Consider the following 15,752-nt stretch of genomic DNA (forward strand, 5'->3'; position numbering starts at 1 on the left):
TCTTTCGTATATACCTATCTACCTATATATATACCCGAAATACACTTTACGCTATTTACAGATCGACCTTGACGCTGCCATGCAGAAATCAAGAAGCAACTTCAACGCACGCCTGGTCGTAACTACCACACAGTCTGGCCCCAAACGCGTGAACCACTGCTGCCAGACGTGTCTGTATGTCGTTATGCCCAATACGCTGAGACGCGACGTTCTTTCGCTCATATGCTTTCCCTTTCGGGCCACACGCCATGCCCCAAACGGGAAATACCGCGAATTTTGTCTGGTGCCTGGTTCCCCTTTGGGAAGGGTGTCAAAAAGGTATAGTACGGTGAAGTCGCCAATTAGTGCAGATGCCTAAAAGGCGTCTGTCTGCAACTGTATGTTCATCTTTGTTGGTGGGAACTTCAAACGCGAACTATCTGTATGCTGTTTTGGGCTACTCATTGCTCCATACAGTTTGCCGAGTATACGCACTCTTGACTTATTATATATATGCCTTGGCATGGCAGTAAGACTGGCCTTCTTGTCACTTCAGAATGAATTTCGGTTTAAGAATCGCAGTGGTAAACAACAGCCAACCAAGCTAACTTTCGTCTCTTTCCTCTCCAGCGTCTTTTCTGAAACGAAGAAATTGTTCTGTTTTGTATTTGTAATAACGAACGATTGTAATGATACATGAAACAAAAATGCTGCCTTCATTATCCACACTTCTATCGGGCACCGAGATTTCGTCTACTCCCGTGTCACCAAGCTTCATCAATCCAAGAACAAACTTTCATCTGGATGACCGCGGGGCCATAAAGCTGCCTCCGCTAAACACCACTATAAGTCGTCCAAGATCTGTGGAAAGTGCCTTGAGACACACAGTCACTGCGCAGAACAAAACCATCAAGCCCTCTGGTGACAATCTGCTCAAGCACACGCAATCAGACTCTGCCTTGTCGTCCCAACTGACTAGTTCACAAGAAACCGTCGATGAATCGCAAGAAAGCCTGCCATTGACTCCGCTAAACAACAAAAAGAGAAATTATCCAGTTTCTTCAAAGAAAAACGATATATTAACACCGCTCTCTGCAGTAAAGTCGATCATAATCCCATCCTCCTCCAAAGATAAAAGACGTGCGTTTGCGTTCATCACACATTCTCAAGAGACCTTCCCCAAGAAGGAACCCAAGATCGATAATGCTCCTCTAGCGCGCCGAAAGAGAAGAAGAACTTCGTTCCAGGAATTGTCAATCCTTCAGGCTGAATTTGAGAAATGTCCAGCCCCAACAAAGGAGAAAAGAATTGAATTGGCTGACCGTTGCCATATGACTGAAAAAGCCATTCAAATATGGTTTCAAAACAAAAGACAAGCGGTCAAAAGGCAAAGAATCGCCACTTCTAAATCAACCACTATAATACAGACAATATCGCCGCCATCCCCACCTCTGGATGTCCATGCCACACCATTGGTATCCGGGGTTAGGGTTGAGGTACTCCATGATGAAGAGTCGTCGTCGTCATGTTCTTCGCCATTGGAAAGCACGCCACCAAGACCCCGTCATTCTTTAAATAGGCGCTCATCTACACCCAACACGAAAAGAAGCCAGGCTTTAACTTTCCACTTGAACCCACAGAAGAAAACACTGACTCCGGTGAAAACGTCTCCCAATAGCAGAGTTAACAAATTGATCAATAGTGTAGACCATTCTCCATCCAAAATCAAACGCTACGTAAATAACTCTTCTTCTTCCCCTAAAAGGAAAAGAAAGTTCGGGTTCAAAATTGTCGATCAACAACCGCTAAGAGACCTTGATCCAAATGCATTCCATGGTTGATTTAACCGCTCATATGATTATTTATTTCCATTTCATTTCCTCAGTACGCACTTTTCATATATACGCCCTCCACTTTAATTCTCGCATGTTATATATAGAACTATACATAATTGTTTTAATCATCTTTTTCTAAAAAAAAAAAAACCTAGATAGTAGACTAGTCTGGACACAGTTTTCTAAGCGATGTTCCAACTACAGCCGTCTTCAATCTGGTTGTTCTTTACCGAATAAAACTTAATTATATTATATCTTTTTTTGCTTATATGTTATACATAGAATAAAAAGTTGATTAAACACACATTGGTTTGAAAACACGTATATTTTATTATTTTTAAAAAACTAAAAAAAAGAAGACAAAATAATAACAAAGCAAATTAACGTATTATTATTATCCGTATTTCCCTTAATTAATTTAAACTCTTCTTCTACCAGTGGTCTTGGTATGTTGACCTCTAACACGTAAACCCCAGAAATGTCTGATACCACGGTGAGCTCTGATCTTCTTTAATCTTTCCAAGTCATCTCTCAATTTAGATTCGACATTGTTAGCCAAAGTGTGGTAATCCTTACCATCGGTGATGTCGTTTTGACGGTTCAAGAACCAAGCTGGAATCTTGTAGTGGGTTGGGTTTTGCATGATTTGGACAATTCTTTCCAATTCTTCTTGGGTCAATTCACCAGCTCTCTTTTGCAAGTCAACATCGGCCTTCTTACAAACCAAGTTAGAGTAACGACGACCGACACCCTTAATGGTGGTCAAAGCGTAAACAATTTTAATGTTACCATCGACGTTGGTGTTCAACAAACTGAATTAAAAGGGTCGTAAAAAAAGATTTTTTACACTTTATTGTTAGTATTTATGCTATTGTTAGGTCATGTAGAAACTAGTTTTCATTGAAATGTCTGTATCCAGTCATGGGCGCAAAAATAATACTCATGGTTAATTCAACCGGTTGTTTTCAGTAAAAGTGCATAATCGCATTGTAAGATTTGCCTTTAGGACGGGTTAATAGTACTTTTCAAAGTAGAATTCTTGATTACTTGTTAAGTTCGTTTAATTCGGTGATTACTTATAATAACGCAATGTCGCTCTGGCCTGGTGACTACCTATCTTGACACTTTTTCATTTGCTGTTCTGTGCACTCATGTTTTGGACATTTTTCATCTTTCTTTGTCTAAAACTATCTTGTTTCAATATTTATCGTATTGTACTTGTAAAACATACCGTAAAATGTGTTGGAAGGAACCTTGTTCTTGAACAACTAAAGAAGACATCTTTACCACTTTTTGCTATATGTATTTTTCGTAGGATTGATTTAAGACTAATAATATTATAATAGTATTAAAATACCTGATATTGTTATTACTAAGGACTCTTCCAGTTAGTATAGCCAAAGCTCCGGAAATTGCTCTAGCCTAGGCATCAGCTGGTCGCAGGGGAAAGAAGAGTTCTCCTTCCAGAACGGGAGAGCATGGAAGGAGAGGTTTCGTCTCTGCAAGAGGTAGCTCTTGGAAAGGCACCGTCCCCGTAGGCTCACCGGTGGCGGATCTCAGGCAGAGCTCGGCCCGGAAACCACCACATTGAAAGATTCGCGATAGCTTTGATGAAATATTAAAAAAATAGATAATGTTTTTTGGGTGTGCATGGGTGTTATATTTACCGACACTGTACGGATTTAAGAAATCCAAAACAGTACTCTCCGTCCTTTTAAAGCTGATCTATATGTGACCGTGCCAAGCATGGAAAAAGACTCTCTTTAAAATAGATGATAAATGATTATTTTTTCGGTTATTTACAGAAATGTGTTCTTTTTATATTTTAATGGAATAATAACTGGACGGGGTAAACTAGAAGAGGGGGAGGTATATATATATATGTACAAAATTCAGTTTGAGGTGGACGACGATCTCTCTTATTCTTTTTGGTGTGCAATTGCTAAATATTCAAGAGCTTCCAGTTCAATGAAGACGGTTTGTGCTCTCAGTATGTCATTGACCTCAACAAGCTCTTTCTGTATAACATCCACAGTTTGTTTGTATGGGTCAGAACATTTCATCAGCCCCTCTCTTGCCTTGTCAGTAATGAAAAGTAGTCTCTTGCCCTTTAGTTGAAACTCCTCTAAGAACTTCCTGAAGATGGCTTCTCCTTCAAAACTCTCCTTATCCTCAAGTGTGTCCGTCTTTAAGATGTCTAACGCGTTCAAATCTATTTCCGGGGTGGGTGATATCAAGTCGACTTTATTACCACCAATAACAAACAGCTTACCGCTTTTATACTGGTGGCTCAAAGCATTGTTGAAAGCCATGGAATATACTTTGGATGGCAGCTCTGTGGTGTAATCGTTTGGTGCAGTTCTTGCGAGTGCCCTAGCACCATTGTGTCTTGTTGGGGAGTTAGCATCCCCGACTCTTGCTCTACCAGAACCCTTTTGAGGCATCAATTTACGTCTGGAAAACCCGTTTTCACTTCTGCCAGGAGGGTTTGAGGCACCCACTCTTCTATTATCGTTTTCATAAACAACGGCTTTCCAAATTATATCACGCCTTAATGGAGCAGCTACAGTCGATGCGGGAACGGGCACAAACGTTAACGGTTCTAACGATGGAAATGAACGGACAGTCACTAACGCATATTTGGGGGGAATTGCTGCATTTGGCAAAGGATTCGGTATGGCTTTTGCATGTGTGGCAGCATTTGTAGTCTGGTAACGTATAAATTGTAAAGCCTATTATAACATAAAACACAGCGTGCAAGGTTAGTATATGGATTCATTGTTTAAAAGCAACAGACATGTGGGAAATGAAGGAAGGCTTGTCTTGTACATACTTTCACTAAGTTTCTTTTTGACGTCATTATTATTTCGGCCCAACTAGCTCGTAAATAGCATCGGTCTCTTGTGGAATGTATAGTCCTATTATAGATCGAATCTATTCGTTCCCTTTCTTTCTACTTTGAACATTGAAATTGTTTCTTAAAACTATGGAGTGACCCGGAAACATATGCTTTTCTTCCTGCTGTACACCCATACCTTTTATCCGTACATTTTCCGGTTTTTTTTATTTATTTTTAAACGGCCTATACCTCATCACAGTCAGTTTCGAAAGCTGTCTCGCTACCACAGGCCTGTTTGGCTTAGCAGCCCGTGAGCCCGGACGCCCGGCTGAAGATTTGTTTCGTTGGTAGGAGAGGTAGCGCGTCTAGGCTCATGCACTTGGCCTCCGCAACAGGGATGTTCTTTCCAGGCTAATTCCTCAAGCTCTCGCCATCGTTGTGATCACTTTCGCTGCCATATTAGCACGTAATATGTATGAAATTTGTGATTATTAGTGCGTTAATGAATATGATTCGGAAGAAGACCAAGATCTCGAGACTAGCAATTACAAAATGGTATGTTAAAATAGAGTAAGCGTAGGAGTTATCAAAACACGAAATATTGAATTGACAAGCGTAATAATGGCATATTTCTTCATAATAATAATGAACGGTAGTGATAAAATTCGAAGATAACATCAAAACATGACACCGAGAGAGTGACAGGGAACCTAAAGCCAGCAAGCAAGCAAGAAAAGTTAAAAAAATAAGGAGCTGAAAAGGATATTCTAAGCTACCAGAGCCAACAGTTATTATATGGCGAGTTTTTCAACAAGTAGGGAAATCAGGAGAAGCAAAGCTCATTATGGAATCACTTTCGCAGGAAAACAATATCACGTCATGCATAACCTCTACACAACAATTTACTTCTATTATATCGGCTTACTAACAAACAAAAAATACACTGTTACCAACATTTTGTTTGGTGAACATGCTTTTTTCCTCTTTTAATTAGGGTAGAGTTAGAACTAAGACCGTCAAGCGTGCTTCTAAGGCTTTGATTGAGCGTTACTATCCAAAGTTGACTATGGATTTCCAAACCAACAAGAGACTTTGTGATGAAATCGCCACCATCCAATCCAAGAGATTGAGAAACAAGATTGCCGGTTACACCACCCATTTGATGAAGAGAATCCAAAAGGGTCCAGTTAGAGGTATTTCTTTCAAATTGCAAGAAGAAGAGAGAGAAAGAAAGGATCAATACGTTCCAGAAGTCTCTGCTTTGGACTTGTCTCGTTCTAACGGTGTTTTGAACGTTGACAACCAAACTTCTGACTTGGTTAAATCTTTGGGTTTGAAATTGCCATTATCCGTCATCAATGTTTCCGCTCAAAGAGACAGACGTTACAAGAAGAGAGTTTAAAATTAAATTAGAAAGCTATTTAAAATAATTTACTATTCAAAAATATTTGCCTTTTCTTTTTTAATTTTTGTTTATTCCTTAATGTATAATTAAATAAAAAAATATGATTATATTTATCAATTTGTTTTACCATCCTTTACATTTGGCTGCTTTTGGCGCTACCTAAGCGTTTACTATTATTTCCCACTTCAAATTATTTACCTTTTTTTACGACTTTTGGGTTTCTGTCACACCACATCTAGCAGTTTGAAATATTAAAAAAATTTCATTTATAATGCTACAAGGATATAAAATATTTAACTCAAGATTACAGCTGCAATTAATAGTGAACATTTCTATAATATCACCAAAGAGGACAAAAGAATCTTACGTATATCTAAATGCATTTTCTTACATCCTAAGGTGAACAGTGAACATTTTGGAAGCCGTAGGATACAATAAAGGCGGTTCAATTCCCAAATCCAGTGATTTAACCCACTGCTGCCTTTTCAAATCATTTTTTTCAATTACTTTTAACATTCTTAGTGCTCCCTTGGCTCCTGTTATTGTTTCAATATCAATCAAATGCAGAAGATATCGTAAAAGGACCAGTAAGCATACGTCACATTTTTCAATAACTAAGAATGATTCTTCGTATGACATCTTAGTACTTTGTTCGGTAAATGCAAAACAATCCAGCTCGACTAGATCAATAACCTCATTGCAAAATGAGACGCCATCCGATAGATTCTCCACCAATGTCAGGATAATAACACAGTCTTGCGTGTCTTTGGATATCTCGGATAGCGTACCTTCGGCTAATAAGGGTATAAAATATGACTCTTGTGACAAGTTTTCGGTCATGAAGAATTTTTTGAACTGCAAGATATCGTTGAAAGAGGCGAGCGTTCGTGAGATTCCCTGGATGATATCATCCGCAATGATTCTTGGAGTAATTAATCTACGACCATCTGGTACCTTTAATAATAGTTTGAAACATGATCCAATAAGTTTCCTTCGCAATGCTAATGATTTTTGCGATTTGTACAGGCGACTATACTCAAATCTGGGAATGTATGTATTAACCATAGTATTTTCGCCATGATATATGGGATGGACCGGTGTCGCGTAACTGTCTGACGGTAGTTTGTAATCACAATTTAGAAACACGTATTCAGAAAATCTATTGGCAAAATTCCTTGTATTCAAGGACTCAAAGAAAATGGCCAAAGGACTCTCTGATAAGCGCTGAATGAACAAGGCCTTGCCTGTACTTCGGGTAATTTCATGCTGTATAAAGTAATCTTGTCTAGCATTAAACAGATCGATGATCATCTCCAGTAAGGGCATCCATATTTCATGACTTGATAGGTACAGCGGCGTGCTTTCTTGCAATGAGTTGGACAGCGTCCATAAAATCATGTTGATGAATTCCCCGGGCTCGCTTAGTTTCAAATTCAATAAGCGATTTCCCAGAACGGTGTGAGTTTGCTCTAGACAACTAATATAGGACCTATAAGGGTTTTTTATAGTCTCACTTGGGTCAAGGTCAGGGTCTGCACTAGCATTTTGTTTATAAACCACCCCATTTTCGGACTTTACTCTCCTAAACCTATCAAAAGTCCACCTTTGCTTTTTTGGTGTCAGCGTATCGATTGCCAGGAAAAATTGACATCGCAGCAATTCTAAATCATGCAGATTGTACTCTTCAGTATCAAACTCTTTTAAAATGACGAGATATTTTTGCAGCATTTTCAAAGCTCTCTTGCTCAATGTTCCTCTCGTCACGTTATATGGATCGTTCGCCCTTAACATCGGCTCTTTATAATATTCAGACAAAGTTGATAACGTGAAAAGAACCAATATGATATCAAAGGGGATGACCGCCAGATTGTGAGATTTGCCCAACTGACACTCCAAAAATAACAGCATATGGTCATAGTTCTCCAAGAGACACATGGAATTCAACATCTCGAACACGAGCAAATGTCTCTCAGTGAGCTCTACAAAATAATGCGCACCTTCCCGCGGCCTCACGTACGTAACAGAACTTATTAACGCGCCATCCATACCCAGATTACCACCACAATCGCCATTTACTCGCGATTGCCTTCGTATTCCCGCCATTTTGAACAATCTATGGTTATTTTTATGCTAGTTTTTAACAACTTTCCCTCTGTGAGGAAAAGATCGGGGCCGCGCAATGAAAAAAAAAATTTGACATTATAAATTCATCTCATCGTGGAATGGAAAGCTGTTTGAATTCGCTCTTACTTCTATTGACACATTTTTATTTGCCTCAAAAAGAAGCCTATTTAGTATACTCATATCAATAATGTCCATAGCAAGTTACGCCCAAGAGTTAAAGCTAGCCCTACATCAATATCCAAACTTTCCAAGTGAGGGTATTCTATTTGAAGATTTCTTGCCTATCTTCAGAAATCCAGGCCTTTTCAAGAAACTAGTGGATGCTTTCAAGCTGCATTTGGAAGAAGCGTTCCCAGAAACTAAAATCGACTACATCATTGGTCTGGAATCCCGTGGGTTCTTGTTTGGCCCAACTCTAGCCATGGCTTTAGGTGTCGGTTTCGTTCCAGTTAGAAAGGCAGGTAAACTGCCTGGTGAGTGTGCCCAGGCCTCGTACGAAAAGGAATACGGTACTGACGTTTTCGAAATGCAGAAAAACGCAATTCCAGTAGGTTCCAACGTTGTTATCGTCGATGACATCATCGCCACTGGTGGCTCCGCAGTTGCTGCTGGTGAATTGGTTGACCAAATTGGTGCTAACATTTTGGAATACGACTTCGTCATGGAATTGGATTTCTTGAAGGGTAGAGATAAGTTGAATGCCCCAGTGTTCACTCTATTGAACGCTCAACAGGAGGCTTTGAAGAAATGATTTTGTTCCACACTCTATCCATAGAACGGTTTTTTCTCCGGTTTTAAATAATTTCCTCTCTCTTATTTGGTTGTATAATATCTACTATTTTTATCCTTAAGAATCAAATTTACTTTTCTGCTTTATGCTATATAATAAAACTATGTATTTTTATTTATTATACGTTTCAAAGAGTTCAAAATGCAACTGCACGGGTATACGGTAGTAATTTAAAGCTCTTCTGAGTTTGGCTCCAGTCGCGCATTTGCCTCTTCAACTTCCTTTAGAGACGTTCCAGGAACTACGCTCCAATCTATCATTTTTTCTCCTCGAGCATTATATAGCCAATCGTTGATCTTTTTAAAATGATTAGTACCAAAAAAACCCCTACTTGCACTTAGTGGAGATGGATGTACCGACTTCAACACCATGATATTCGGATACTTACTACTAGCTCCCACGGAAGTGGAACCCAACAAAGACTCTACTAGCTTAATGGCATTATTCCCCCATAAGAGAAACACCAAACTTTTCCCGTCAGCTTCTCTGTCCCGGAGCAACAGTTGGACAACTCTTTTCGTGAACGTTTCCCATCCATGCTTAGAATGTGAGTTTGCATTGTGCGCCCTCACACTCAATGACGTGTTAAGCAATAGAACACCTTGTGAAGCCCAGTGCGTTAAATCTCCGACTTTATTATCCTGAACAAAATCAGGATACTCTTGCTTCAGTTCTTTATATATGTTCTTCAAAGAAGGTGGGGCTGGCGTGGGGGGTTTGACGCTAAACGCCAAACCATGTGCCTGGTTATGGTTATGATATGGGTCCTGGCCGATAACCACGACTTTAACCTTATTGAATGGTGTCAGCCGGCTCCACGAGTAAATGTCATTAGGTGGCGGGAATACGGTGTGATCAGTCTGTTCTTTAGTGACAAACTGTTTTAACTTCACAAAGTATGGCTTTTTGAATTCATCCATCAAGTGTGGGAACCACGAATCATCGATTGTGTTGATCTCTAATGATAGTAAGTCACGCAAATTCGTGCTTAAATGTCCTGAAAAATCACCTTTAACATCTGAATTCACAAGATCTTTGCTAGCAGTGGCCTCCTTTACGACGTCCTTTGTTTCAATCTTCGTAACTGCATCTTTTGTCACGCTCGTAAAAGTGGCGCTCGTCTTAGCTTTCTTACTGGGTGTCCCAGTAGCAGTCTTTTTGGCACCAAAGAAATCCTCAATGGTGGTCTGTTTCCTCTTTTGATTCACCGTCATAGCCAAATACGTCCACGATCTCCTCATGCACCTTGTTACTGTAAACGCCTTACCTACAGTCCCACATTATATGCTCTATTATAAATTGGTTTCGCGTAACGGGCACATTTCCAGGCTTTGACAAGAGGAACAACGTTGAGTGTAAAGGTTTCAAAAATAAACAGATAAAATAGGTAAATCCCAAGAATAATACATATTAAAGTATAGTCGAAGCCTGCACGTTTTGTTTCTGTTAGTTACTGAATCCAGCTTCACACTATACTCGGGCTTATCTGTTTTCCTGACTGGCATTCTCTGCACTAAAAAATAGGCACGATTACTATTCAAAGCTGGAAGGGACTCGCATACAAGGTACCAGTGGGTAGAATGGTCACGACTCCATACACATCTTCCCCAAGAAGTAGTCTGAAATCCTCAACCACTTCGCTGCGCTCCATACGAACGCAGTCTGACCGTTTGGGCCCCAACGAGCTAAAGCATAAGCCAACTAAATCCTGGTCCTTATGGGGTAATAGCGAAGAAGGAGGGCCAGGTCCTTCCAAAGAAACTCAAGGGGAGGGAACCCGTGATAGTGGCTGTCAGGTAGCTGCTTCTGTTGTAAAGAAGGGCAACGGCTTGCACGGGAACCAACACTCGACGATCATAAAAGAAACTGGCAAGGTTGAGGAAGGTGAGAACAACAAGAATAACAACGAAGTAACCAACGAAACAAATGCGAAAGCAAGAACTACTGCAAAAACTAGAACGTGGCCATTCTTTTGGGGCCAAAGCAAAAAGGATCCAGAGCCAACGCACAACATTCCTACTGATGGGGATGCTAGCACCTTATCACGTCTAGCAAATAGCTTAAATCCTGCTCCTCTAACCAACACTTATATACCATTCAAACCGGACGCCATACTGATTAAGGAGGAAAATGTCAAAACAACTAAAAAGTTGACTGATGATATAGGAAATCAATTTCCCAACATTGTGGTACCGAGTTTTGATATTTTGCCTAAACAAACAATATGGAACGCCATTACATCAACCGTTCAAAAGTGGAAGACCGAATACTGGGATAGCAGACCTCTACAAAAACAAGATTCGTCAAGGGTACGAAAGGAGGAAGAAGGGGCTCAACACCCACAGGATCAGTTGAAAGAGGAAACGAATTCAGCGGCAAAAGAGGCAAAAGATGATGAGCTTCACCAGCATACCAGAGAAACTTTGTATAGAGTAGACCCATGGAAGAAAATCAATCTTTTATCGGATTACCAATCCAGACCTATTAGAGTCCTTATTGTCGGTGTTCATGGGTTCTTTCCAACAAAAATCATCAGACCGTTTATTGGTGAGCCGACAGGTACGTCCACCAAGTTTGTTACAGAAGCTGAGGAAATAGTGAAAGACTATTTTGCCCAGCACAATGTACCTATTGAAATAAATAAGATTGCTCTAGAAAGAGAAGGGGAGATCTTTGACAGAGTAGATTTTTTCTATGAAGTTATGAAACATTGGAGCAAAGAAATTAATAATTCGGACTTCATTTATTTTGTAAGTCATTCCCAAGGTTGTCCAGTTACCATTATGCTTTTGGCCAAGCTGATAAAAAATGGTATAATAAACCTTGATAATTCCCAGTTTTTCAATGATGAAATTCAGTTTTGCTCGTCGAAAAAAGTCATATCGATCTTGGCTATGGCAGGAATCAATAATGGTCCATTCTATGGGGCCGATCAAACTTTATTCGTTCGTGCTTACCAAACCATCGAGAAAGACTCCTTGAGAGAGCTATTTGAATTTCAGAAGTTCGATTCTAAGCAATCGCAAAGTCTCATAGAGGGGCTAAGAACAATTATATCGAGTAATGTGAAAATTACATTCGTGGGGTCTATTAATGATCAACTGGTACCCCTGTATTCATCCATATGTCTTTTCGCGAATCATCCTAATATATTTCGAGCAATTTTTATAGATAAAGGTTCGCAGACACCAGCATTCATCACTCGGATAGTTAAGATAGCCGGTTCTTTATTGGACTTGGGTTATAACGATCATGGAATTATTAAGGAAATAAGCGGATCTTTGGCGGGCACCTTAACCGGAGGTGGTCATTCCACCATTTATAACGAGAAACAAGTCTACCACTTGGGTATCAAATTTGCATTAGAAACAACCGATTTGTCAGAAATATCTCCCGTTGAATACTCACCATATAAACTGTCTGAATTAGGAGCTAATCCGTATCGATTGCCATGGTGTATGAGAGGATTAATGTACGAATCCAATAAGCATTTCGATAATGAAGAAATTAAAATGTTATTCAAGGAGTTTGAAGAATGGGAACCGGAAACCAAACAATTGAAAGATATAAAAAACAGACTTAACGGTTTGAAATATCGACTTTGATGAGAAACGTACCGCCCTCATACCACTTCTACTTTACTTTTCACCGAAAAAGAACAATAAAATCATCACTTAGTGAACAAAGCATGTATACGTTACCGAAAGCCTACCGTATCAAACAATATTTAATACTATCATAACAACTTTATTTATTTGTCAATAATAATATCTTTTTATTATTTCATTATTTTGTTACACCTTAGTTTTTATAATCGCGTATTAAAATCAAAACAGTAGAAAAAAGAGAAAAAGAAAGTCACATTTAGGAGCTTTTGAAGGTAATGAAGAATGTAGAAGTGAGGCACAAGTTGGATACGTAGAGGGAGTATGAAGTGGTACAGCGCGAGCTTTATTCTTTGGATTGTTCTTATATTCCAAAAGCTTCAAATTTGTTCAGCAACTGTATCCAATAGTATAGATGATATTCTACAATTGCAAGATGAGAACGGTGTGATATCGGTGACAGCTGAAAACTACTCAATGCTAAGCCGTGCCTTTCCAGATTATTATAATGTCTTGTACATCACCATGAGAGGTACGAATAGTAAGGGCATGGGTTGTGAATTATGCTATGATTTTGAGAGAAGTTATCATACAGTTGCCAATGCTATTCACTTGCAGGCACCACAATCTTTGAGTTTGTTTTTTACAGTAGACGTCAATGAAGTACCACAATTGGTCAGGGACTTGCAGTTAAAGAATGTTCCTCACCTTGTGGTATACCCTCCTGCAGAACCCAGCAAACAAGCAGATTTTGAATGGAAAACGTCACCTTTTTATCAGTACGCTTTGGTTCCAGATAATGCAAAGGATGCTTTGAAATTTGGTGATTTCTTAGCCAAAATCCTTAACATCTCGATAACTGTTCACCAAGACTTCAACGTCCAGGAATTCGTCTATTATTTTATCGCATGTATGGCACTTTTTATTTTCGTTAAGAAGGTGATTCTTCCAAAAATAACTAATAAATGGAAATTCTTCTGTATGATATTATCATTCGGTTTGCTTTTTCCAAGTATCACTGGTTACAAATTCACAGAAATGAATAGAATTCCCTTTATTGCGCGTGATGAGAAGAATCGCATAATGTACTTTAGTGGCGGTTCAGGATGGCAATTTGGTATAGAAATCTTTTCTGTATCGTCAATGTATATCGTGATGTCCTCATTATGTGTACTGTTAATTTGCCTGCCCATGACTTCACGTATAAGCGAAAAGATGAGGGGACTACTGGCGCCATTCTTAGCCTGTGTTTTGTTCTATTTCTTTTCGTATTTCATTAGTTGCTATTTGGTCAAGAATCCAGAATATCCAATTATTTTTTGATTTTAGCAGGCGTCTTTCAATGACATTCGAACTGATTGATTTAGATTTCTTCCCCATCGGCAGGATGGTGACGGCAAAGCCAAGAAATATAACGTTCGATCTACTTTTCCCCGGTTTCCTGTGCCTTGCATATTGTAAATCTTGATGCTGTCACAGTGATTATGATTCTCAAGTCATGCAGAAACGAAAAATTATTAAAAAGTCATAATATACATTCTATATAAGGGGAAAAAAAAGATTCTCTAAAACCTACCATCTGGAAAGTTGCATGCTAATAGTTTTTTTTGTTATTTTTAGTTTATTTTGTTTTACTTTTTGTTTTCTACGTAATGAAAGGGGGCACGGTTTTTTTCGAATCAGTTATTTGTCACTGGTTGTTCCATTGCCTCATAAGTGCTTGCTGTTACCGAGTTTTCAAAATGTTCTTCTTCTGAGCTCTTGTTAATGATGAAAAATGAACCCAGAATGAGGGTAGCACCGAATAAATAAACTACAGACATGGTTTTGTGCTTGAATAGTACGTCACCAAACATTGCCAATGGTATGGTTATACTCAATCCGACGGTGACAGTCAAGGGACTGGTCAGCAGCATAGCCTTTGCCCAACAGAAATCGCTGACAAATGTGATGAGACAGTTGACAAGGATGATTATGATAACTTTAGGGTCTTTGGGCAGCTCGAACGGTTCCCACCCGAAAAAATCCAGCACGATAAGTGATGGCCATAGAAAGAGCAGGTTGAAGAGGCCGACAAAGCCAAAGAAAATCTTCATGTTGACACGAGACTCGTCCCCAACTTCTCTTTTCAACAACGTACTGTAGACACCGTAAAGAACAGCACCCGCAAGCGCTAACAAGTTGCCCAGTAAAAGCCGTACGGCGTCGTTCTCATCGCCGCTGACATCCGCAATACCAGTCTTGTAGCGATGACGAGAGTCTGATTTCGTGACTATGACTATACCGATAAATGAAATGAAAGACCCCAGTATTTTGGATTTGCTCAGTGATTCGACATGGCAGATGGCACCTATAAAGAGAGTGAAGAACGAAGAGGTCGTGGAAAGAATCGTCTGAGATGCCACTGATGTGAATGCTAGCGAAGCATTGGTCACGAGGTTGGCTGTGAACCAAAGTATACAGAACTCGGCGCTTAGTTTAATTGTTTCATAGAGCGTGAGCCTCGGCTTCTGAGTTGGCTGCGTACCTGCTTCAAGGTTCGTCAGTAAGGGGCTGTTCGCGTTGACTGTGAGGCTATCATCGCCATCAGCGCCTTCCTCCTCCATGATCAACTCGCGATGGACGTTTGCGTGTCCTGTGGCCTTGTAGTTCCCCATGATCGCCTTTGCAGTAGGGAACAGATAAAAGATAAAGGCGGCGGTATTGATATACGTGATGAAGAACGGCTTCCTGTAGGAGTCGTCCTCGAAGATCAAGCTTATCAGGAAAGACGATAGAACCCATAAAACAATGACTAAGCCCAACATCAGGAGACCCAACGTCCATCTTTTGTTAAAAGACGTTTGATCCTTTGACACCATGACTCTGCTATACTATAATTATCTGAGATCGGAAAAAAAAAAAGAAGAAACTTCCTTTATTTGTTTGCCTAAACCACAGCACAATACAATACAATATAATACAATACAATACAATACGATATCAAAGCTAATGCCTAGCGCAACTGATCCGTGTACAAGAATACATACAAGTTAAGTATGCAGATACGTTTTGTACGAGTCGTACGAAAACAGAAAGACTCCGATTGCGCATCGCCAGAATAAATTTCAACACCACACTTTTTTGCTGAAATTTTCATGCTGATTAGAGGAAGAAAGAAGCCAAAATTTTTCAA

At 39.6% G+C, this 15,752-nt stretch overlaps 10 protein-coding genes across 10 annotated transcripts; 5 read left to right on the forward strand and 5 right to left on the reverse strand.

Annotated features, from left to right (window-relative positions):
- Positions 1-668: 668 nt before the first annotated feature.
- YOX1 (Yox1p) lies at positions 669-1,820 on the forward strand (the record flags this gene model as incomplete). Its single annotated transcript, XM_018367105.1, has 1 exon — positions 669-1,820. The coding sequence occupies one exon, from the start codon at positions 669-671 to the stop codon at positions 1,818-1,820; it is 1,152 nt and encodes a 383-aa protein (XP_018220039.1).
- Positions 1,821-2,232: 412 nt separating this feature from the next.
- Positions 2,233-2,457, reverse strand: RPS18B (40S ribosomal protein uS13; the record flags this gene model as incomplete). The annotated part of the gene is made up of 1 exon (XM_018367106.1): positions 2,233-2,457. The coding sequence occupies one exon, from the start codon at positions 2,455-2,457 to the stop codon at positions 2,233-2,235; it is 225 nt and encodes a 74-aa protein (XP_018220040.1).
- A 1,276-nt stretch (positions 2,458-3,733) lies between these two features.
- On the reverse strand, positions 3,734-4,258 carry YML6 (mitochondrial 54S ribosomal protein uL4m; the record flags this gene model as incomplete). The annotated part of the gene is made up of 1 exon (XM_018367107.1): positions 3,734-4,258. The coding sequence occupies one exon, from the start codon at positions 4,256-4,258 to the stop codon at positions 3,734-3,736; it is 525 nt and encodes a 174-aa protein (XP_018220041.1).
- A 947-nt stretch (positions 4,259-5,205) lies between these two features.
- Positions 5,206-6,055, forward strand: RPS17A (40S ribosomal protein eS17; the record flags this gene model as incomplete). Its single annotated transcript, XM_018367108.1, has 2 exons — positions 5,206-5,208; positions 5,648-6,055. The coding sequence occupies 2 exons, from the start codon at positions 5,206-5,208 to the stop codon at positions 6,053-6,055; spliced, it is 411 nt and encodes a 136-aa protein (XP_018220042.1).
- A 390-nt stretch (positions 6,056-6,445) lies between these two features.
- Positions 6,446-8,161, reverse strand: NSE5 (Smc5-Smc6 complex subunit NSE5; the record flags this gene model as incomplete). The annotated part of the gene is made up of 1 exon (XM_018367109.1): positions 6,446-8,161. One exon carries the CDS (start codon positions 8,159-8,161, stop codon positions 6,446-6,448), a length of 1,716 nt encoding a protein of 571 aa, XP_018220043.1.
- A 208-nt stretch (positions 8,162-8,369) lies between these two features.
- APT1 (adenine phosphoribosyltransferase APT1) lies at positions 8,370-8,933 on the forward strand (the record flags this gene model as incomplete). Its single annotated transcript, XM_018367110.1, has 1 exon — positions 8,370-8,933. The coding sequence occupies one exon, from the start codon at positions 8,370-8,372 to the stop codon at positions 8,931-8,933; it is 564 nt and encodes a 187-aa protein (XP_018220044.1).
- A 209-nt stretch (positions 8,934-9,142) lies between these two features.
- Positions 9,143-10,213, reverse strand: UNG1 (uracil-DNA glycosylase; the record flags this gene model as incomplete). Its single annotated transcript, XM_018367111.1, has 1 exon — positions 9,143-10,213. One exon carries the CDS (start codon positions 10,211-10,213, stop codon positions 9,143-9,145), a length of 1,071 nt encoding a protein of 356 aa, XP_018220045.1.
- A 339-nt stretch (positions 10,214-10,552) lies between these two features.
- DI49_4069 (uncharacterized protein) lies at positions 10,553-12,577 on the forward strand (the record flags this gene model as incomplete). Its single annotated transcript, XM_018367112.1, has 1 exon — positions 10,553-12,577. One exon carries the CDS (start codon positions 10,553-10,555, stop codon positions 12,575-12,577), a length of 2,025 nt encoding a protein of 674 aa, XP_018220046.1.
- A 324-nt stretch (positions 12,578-12,901) lies between these two features.
- Positions 12,902-13,900, forward strand: OST6 (dolichyl-diphosphooligosaccharide--protein glycotransferase; the record flags this gene model as incomplete). Its single annotated transcript, XM_018367113.1, has 1 exon — positions 12,902-13,900. One exon carries the CDS (start codon positions 12,902-12,904, stop codon positions 13,898-13,900), a length of 999 nt encoding a protein of 332 aa, XP_018220047.1.
- Positions 13,901-14,256: 356 nt separating this feature from the next.
- Positions 14,257-15,438, reverse strand: DI49_4071 (uncharacterized protein; the record flags this gene model as incomplete). Its single annotated transcript, XM_018367114.1, has 1 exon — positions 14,257-15,438. The coding sequence occupies one exon, from the start codon at positions 15,436-15,438 to the stop codon at positions 14,257-14,259; it is 1,182 nt and encodes a 393-aa protein (XP_018220048.1).
- Positions 15,439-15,752: the final 314 nt, after the last annotated feature.

Source organism: Saccharomyces eubayanus, chromosome XIII (assembly GCF_001298625.1).
Source record: "Saccharomyces eubayanus strain FM1318 chromosome XIII, whole genome shotgun sequence".
In the NCBI taxonomy this organism is placed as follows: domain Eukaryota; kingdom Fungi; phylum Ascomycota; class Saccharomycetes; order Saccharomycetales; family Saccharomycetaceae; genus Saccharomyces; species Saccharomyces eubayanus.